This window comes from Nothoprocta perdicaria, unplaced genomic scaffold (assembly GCF_003342845.1).
Source record: "Nothoprocta perdicaria isolate Ctin4 unplaced genomic scaffold, notPer1 scaffold_399, whole genome shotgun sequence".
In the NCBI taxonomy this organism is placed as follows: domain Eukaryota; kingdom Metazoa; phylum Chordata; class Aves; order Tinamiformes; family Tinamidae; genus Nothoprocta; species Nothoprocta perdicaria.
The window spans coordinates 154,746-160,281 of NW_020455642.1; the positions used below are offsets into that span (position 1 = coordinate 154,746).

General features: G+C 55.8%; 2 protein-coding genes across 2 annotated transcripts in view; one reads left to right on the top strand and one right to left on the bottom strand.

The window, feature by feature from the left end:
• Positions 1-4,356, bottom strand: part of ARIH1 (ariadne RBR E3 ubiquitin protein ligase 1) — a 52,989-nt gene extending 48,633 nt beyond the window's left edge. Inside the window, exons 1-2 of the mRNA XM_026045112.1 lie at positions 4,249-4,356; positions 3,444-3,540 (exon numbers count right to left, since the gene is read on the bottom strand). Coding sequence (XP_025900897.1) covers positions 3,444-3,455 — 12 coding nt within the window. The 5' untranslated portion in view covers positions 3,456-3,540; positions 4,249-4,356. The remainder of the gene's footprint in view (positions 1-3,443; positions 3,541-4,248) is intronic.
• Positions 4,357-4,555: 199 nt separating this feature from the next.
• Positions 4,556-5,536, top strand: part of HEXA (hexosaminidase subunit alpha) — an 8,419-nt gene continuing 7,438 nt past the window's right edge. Inside the window, exon 1 of the mRNA XM_026045123.1 lies at positions 4,556-4,709. Within this exon, the coding sequence (XP_025900908.1) occupies positions 4,664-4,709 (46 nt within the window). The 5' untranslated portion in view covers positions 4,556-4,663. The remainder of the gene's footprint in view (positions 4,710-5,536) is intronic.

Consider the following 5,536-nt stretch of genomic DNA (forward strand, 5'->3'; position numbering starts at 1 on the left):
CGCACGCACGCACGCACGCACGCACGGCGCCGCGCCTTACGTCACGCGCACGCGTCACGCGCCTGCGCACCGCCCTCTCCTCCCCCCTCACCGGCCCTCCGCGGCCAAGCGCCGCCCGGCGCCATGTTGGGGGTGGCCGAGGAGGGGCGGCGCCGCCGCCATGTTGGGGGTGGCGCCGCCATTGCGCGCGCCGGGCGGTGGGGCCGCCCCTCTCGCCGCCGCTCCGCCTTGCGGGGTGCCGGTACCGGCTGCCAGCCCCCCGGGAGCCCCGCACGGCCACGGCCGGGAACGAGAAGGCAGCCCCAAAGAGCGGCGCGGGGACGCGGTGTCCGGTGCAGCCGGTGGAGCCGGCCGCAGGGAGAGCCTCCATGGCTCTTCCCCACCCCACAGCCCCCCGGCTGCTCCCGGTGGTCACCGGCCTTGCAAAGGCTTCCTGGGCACCCTGCAGGACAACATGATAGACAAAGCTGGCACCATGGCCCCGGGGAAGGGCCACACTGGCTGCTCCACATGGAGCAGCACATTCCCATTCCGTGTAATCCCACCACAGCGCACTCAGTAGCACTAAAGCCCTGTCRTTTTGAAATAATCTAAACCCTCTTGCTCATGTGCGTACACAGGAAAGCGAGTGGAGGTCGGGCTTGCAGCAGAGCACCAAACCTGCAGCCATGAACACAACTTCCCTCGCTGAGGGGCAGCCCTGCTGCAGGATACCTACGAGCACTTGGCTCCTGCTAATTCCTCCAAACTCCAAACAGCTGCAGTTGTTCACTTTTAAAGAGCACCGTTAAAGCAATAACCTGTGCTGCTCAAAAAGATTCCTTGCTATGAGATTCTAGCTGTGCCCCTTGCAAGGGGCAGTGAAAGGTACCCGAGAAGAGCAGGGCTGGTGCCATCCCTGCATGACAGGGGCACCTGCTGTGCCTCCGGGGATTTTAGGACCCCACAGTCTACTGAAAAAGGTTGAAAACTGCTGTTCTGCCCACTCCGAAAAGTGATTTAGGTCTCTGTAGGCACCTGGTACTTTTTCATTTTACTGTCGCAAGAGATGAATTGCAAAAGCAGTCCACTAACTGCTAACATCAGTGCTGACAAGAATGAAATACCGCATTGCCATCACCTTCCTCCATGAAGCTAAGCACACGGTGATGGGCTTTTCTCGAGCAGGACCCTTTCACACACCCCTTTCATTGCTGCACTGGGGCATTTTTCACAACACATCCACGGGCTCTTGTTGGATTCGTGTTCAGCCGTGGCTGAGGGGAGCCAGGAGCAGCAGCCACCTTTATTCAGGCTCCACAATAACTCAGAGCAGCCTCCTCGTGCCCGGTAGCACCAGGGGAGAGAGCTGTAAACCGAGAGCTCCACAACRGCAGGTGGGACTGGGCAGCCAGGCCTCGGAAAGAGTCCTTTTCTGCCACCCAGTAGATGTGGAGCTCCCCTGCTTGGGAAGAAGAAACCGTGGGGATTTCTCCATGCCCAGCTCTGGGTGCCCTCCCGTGGTTTCATTTGGCTGCCAGTGCACCCATCAGCTACCTCAGCTACAAGCACAAGCTGAGGTGCCCCTCGGGACACTGCTGGTTTTTCAGCCTCCCCCAAGCTGCAGATAACCCAGATGAAAAAGCTCTGCAAACACCAATAGCGCAAGTATCTCTAGGCCAAGCTCAGCGTCATTTCTTCAGCCAGGAATCAAATCCTACTGACTGATSAACACATCTCACCTCAAACTTGTTGCCTTAAGCTCATTTTTAGTTCCTATTTGTTAGCATACCGCTCTGCAAACGTGCCCAGAGCTGCGATCCGCTGCCGTCTGCCAGCGCTCCATCTCCCGGGCCTCGCTCCCTTGCTTGTGCTCTCTCATCTGAGGAGGTCCCTTCTGTTAAGCTCCATCTGTGCCGAGAAATGCATCCACCGCATGCGCCTGCTGGAGCATTCAGTGGCTGCAAAGAGCGTGCAGCGGCCAAGGTGGAAAGCAGAGAGCTGTAGGAAGGAATCAGGCTGCAGCCCGTGTGCTGACAGCGCTGGSACGTGTGTTTGCAGCTCTAAAGCACTGGCAGGGCAGCCAGAGCTATAGCCAGGCTATCCTGGTTTGCTCCAGCCCCCAACATGTATGTTCCATATGGACCAAACTTAGTAAAGCAGCAAAACACACCAGGCATGGATCTAGGGCCGTCGCTCCTCTAGAATATTCTGTGTGCACGTGCTAAAGCTGTTGCAATCAGGATCCAACTGTCATCCCACTTCCCGTGGAGCAGCTGCTGCRTCTGCACAGAGAGGCCAAGAGCTGCAACAGCAGATGCATCAGCAGGGACTCATGCGGCTCAGCTCGCTCCCCGCCAGCTCCTGCGGGACACCGCTCCGAGCTCCGTCCTTCCTGAAACACGGAGGTCTGCAGTGTGAGGGAACGCGCCTGCAAGGACCCGGCACCTGCCTGGCCTGGCGTCCGCTGGCACTGCCACCACAGCAGGTTATCGCCATGACAGATGTCTGCAACCTGCCTGGTTCCAGTTCAAATACCACCAATGATTTGCCAAGAATTAAAGGTGGTGTAAACAAGCAAATGAAGAGTAAGTTTGYCCATAAAGCTCTCTATCTGGGGCATGAAAACTCAAGGCAGGGACTTGCAGGTCTTCCCAAGAGAGGGTCTGCATTTCCCAAAGCCCCCTTGGAGCCACAAGGGCAGCAGGTCCATCGACCTGGGAGCTGCCTTCAGGAGGGAGTGTGCTTAGAAAGCACTCGCCTCAAACAGCCAGGAGATGCACAGGAGCGCCCTGTGAGCACTCCCACCACCACACACACCAAACTCATCCCAGAAATASGAGGTGCCTCACAGTGGGCAGGACAGCTTGGACTCCAGCCCTGCAAACACTTGTGCTCACAGGACCGCTCAGCAGGACTCGAGCGGGTGCCTGGAGGCCCCTGCTTCCTCCATGTCCCTTTCCTTGGCTCTTGTGCTCCCTGCCAGCAGCGGAATCTGTGTGCAAACCACCCTCCTGATTAAACACAGATGCGGCCAATGTTAGAGGGAAGTCAGCAGGCTGATAGAGTGTTTCATACTAAAAAGAAAGAAAGAAAAAAGAAATAAAGAACTGGGGAATAAGGTATTGCACCAAGAGCACGAAGGCCATCCTCATGCCCCAAAGGCAGCCAAAGTGAAAAGACCCAAGTATGAAATACAGGCCAGACTTTAGAAGAACCAATGGCAGAGGAAGGAATAGGAGTTTCTCCCTCCCACAGGGAGCAGATAATCCAGCACAGCCCTGACGCAGCCTGCGAGGTCCCCAGGCACTTGGTTTTTTGCTGGGTGCATGGACTATGGAAAGGTGCCCAATATCAGTGATTTCTGGACACTACTGCTCCATTCCCAATGCCAGGAAGCACGCAAGCCACTCATTTTAAGCAGAGGCTCCAAAGCTAAGCACATGCATAAGCTGTCTGCTTACGTAAAGATGCATTCCTGAATCCGACTGCTAGTCTAGATTAATGCCGGCCAGATACAGATGAACTTCTCTGAGTCATCCCCTGGAGATATCAGGTCCCCTAAAATAGCAACAACAACAGAATACACAAGAAGACTTGAATGTGTTGACTGAAAATAGGATCACAGCATTTTACATAAGTGTAGTAAATATGCTAGCCCTACACAGGTTGAAATAAGGGCTTGTTTCAAGCCAGGGCAACAACCCCTTCCCAGAAGATAAGCCACCTCCCTCTTGGAGTCCAGTCTCACAGGCTGGGAATAACCCTGTCACTGAGCCCGCCCAATGACAGCGGCGGGCAGCATTTTCCTTTCCCCTGCAATTTTGATACAAGCAAAGCAGACTGAGGATGCAGAGACAGTGAAACCAGTGGATGGCATCATAAAAGGAATGGGAATATTAATAGTGAAGTATTATTAGAGGATTTTGTTTTCTAGAGTAGTGCTAATGCAGAAAGTTGGAGAGTTAGGTGAGAATTAGGTGGTAAGTTTTGAAACAAGCAGATAATTTTTTTTATTTTYGAAAAACATTTCAAAGTTTTCCAATGAAGGAAAATCAGCTGGCATTGCAGAGGAAGCACTTTACAGAGAGAAACAGAGCAAGACAGGCTTGAGAACCAGGAAACCATATGCAGACAAGCAATAGCCTTAAGACAAGCAASGGAAAAATTCAGACAGAAAAAAAAAATCTCTTAAGTTCCAAGCAGATTTTAATGCTCCTGCTGTTCTGTTTTTGAGGCACCCCTGTTTCCTYCTGCTTTCTCACTTACCTACAGAGGTAGAAATGGCTCCACAAGACCAACAGGCCAGAGCAAGGGGCACAAGAACCAAAGCACAGAGGCAGCACAGCCCATAGCACCCTGTCCAGCAGCAGCCACAGCACCTCTCCCTAGGGAACACCGGGGGAAGGTGGGTGCTATTAGGACCCAAGGCCACCAACAGGCCTTTATTGCCCCCAACGGGGCTCAGCTGGGACCCTCACACCACTCCRCATTGCTCCAGGAGCTCTATTTAAGCGCAGGTCTGAGGGGCATCTTCCTCTCTAAGCTGTGGTGAAGGTGCCATGGCTCCTCTATCCCTTGCTAAGCTGTCAGGCTTGTCCTAGTTGATCTCAGTTCTAAGATAAGGTAGTGTTCTTACCCAGCAGCTTTAGGGGAGCTGGTAGGCCCTGTGAGTATTGCTGCTATGTCCTTATTGCCTGGATTACCTGCTCCAAGACTGTGCTCTGCAGGTAAGCTGACTACATCATCTGTGGCACAGCAACCCTTGGCTCCTRGCTTGTCTTCCCTTAGGAAGGCCCAGCCTTGCCCAGGGATGTGGGGAAAAGATGCAGCGCTGGGTAGGCACTGAGCTCCCGGCAGTGCCAGCTGGAGCCGTTCCTGAGGGACTGCAGCTCCCTCAAACTTGAGGGTGCCTCTTGACCACCCCTTCCCTCCTCACCCTGAGGTCCCCTGTGCATCCTCAGCAATTTCCTGAAGATCCCACCAGTGTGAAGAGACCCGCTGCCCCGAGCCCCCTCACACGCCCAGGAGAGGAAAGGGGGGACCTGTTTGGGGAGACCTGTTTGAGGCCCCTTGGAAAGCAGCTGCTGGAGGAGCCGCCTGGAAGCAGAGGGTTTCTGCAGGCGGTTCCACAGGGATGGAGCAGCTGCTGCAGGCAACTGTGCTGGTAACATCTGGCCAGATACAATTCAGAGTTCCCTTGAGGATGGATGGGCTCAAGAGGGGCTCCCACGCAGAGCTGAGCCCAGAGGCTTCCCTAAACGCAACATCCTGCGCTCATCCCTCTGACACTCCATGCCTCCCCTCGCCAGGACTGCTCTGTGTAACTGGACTTTCCGCCGCGAGTGCGGAGCGGCACCRAGAGGGGCCCGGTGGCGTGCCCGGATAGAGGGAGCAGGGCGGCCGCGTCCCGGGGGAAAACGGCTCGGCGGGGCTGGAGCCGGGGCGGTGCTTTCGAGACACACAGCGGAGCGCGCTGGGCCGCGGAGAGCGCCCGCAGCGAGCGCGGCGGCGCGGGCTGCCCCTGGGCGGGCTCTGCCGCCGCGCGCGGGGAGGC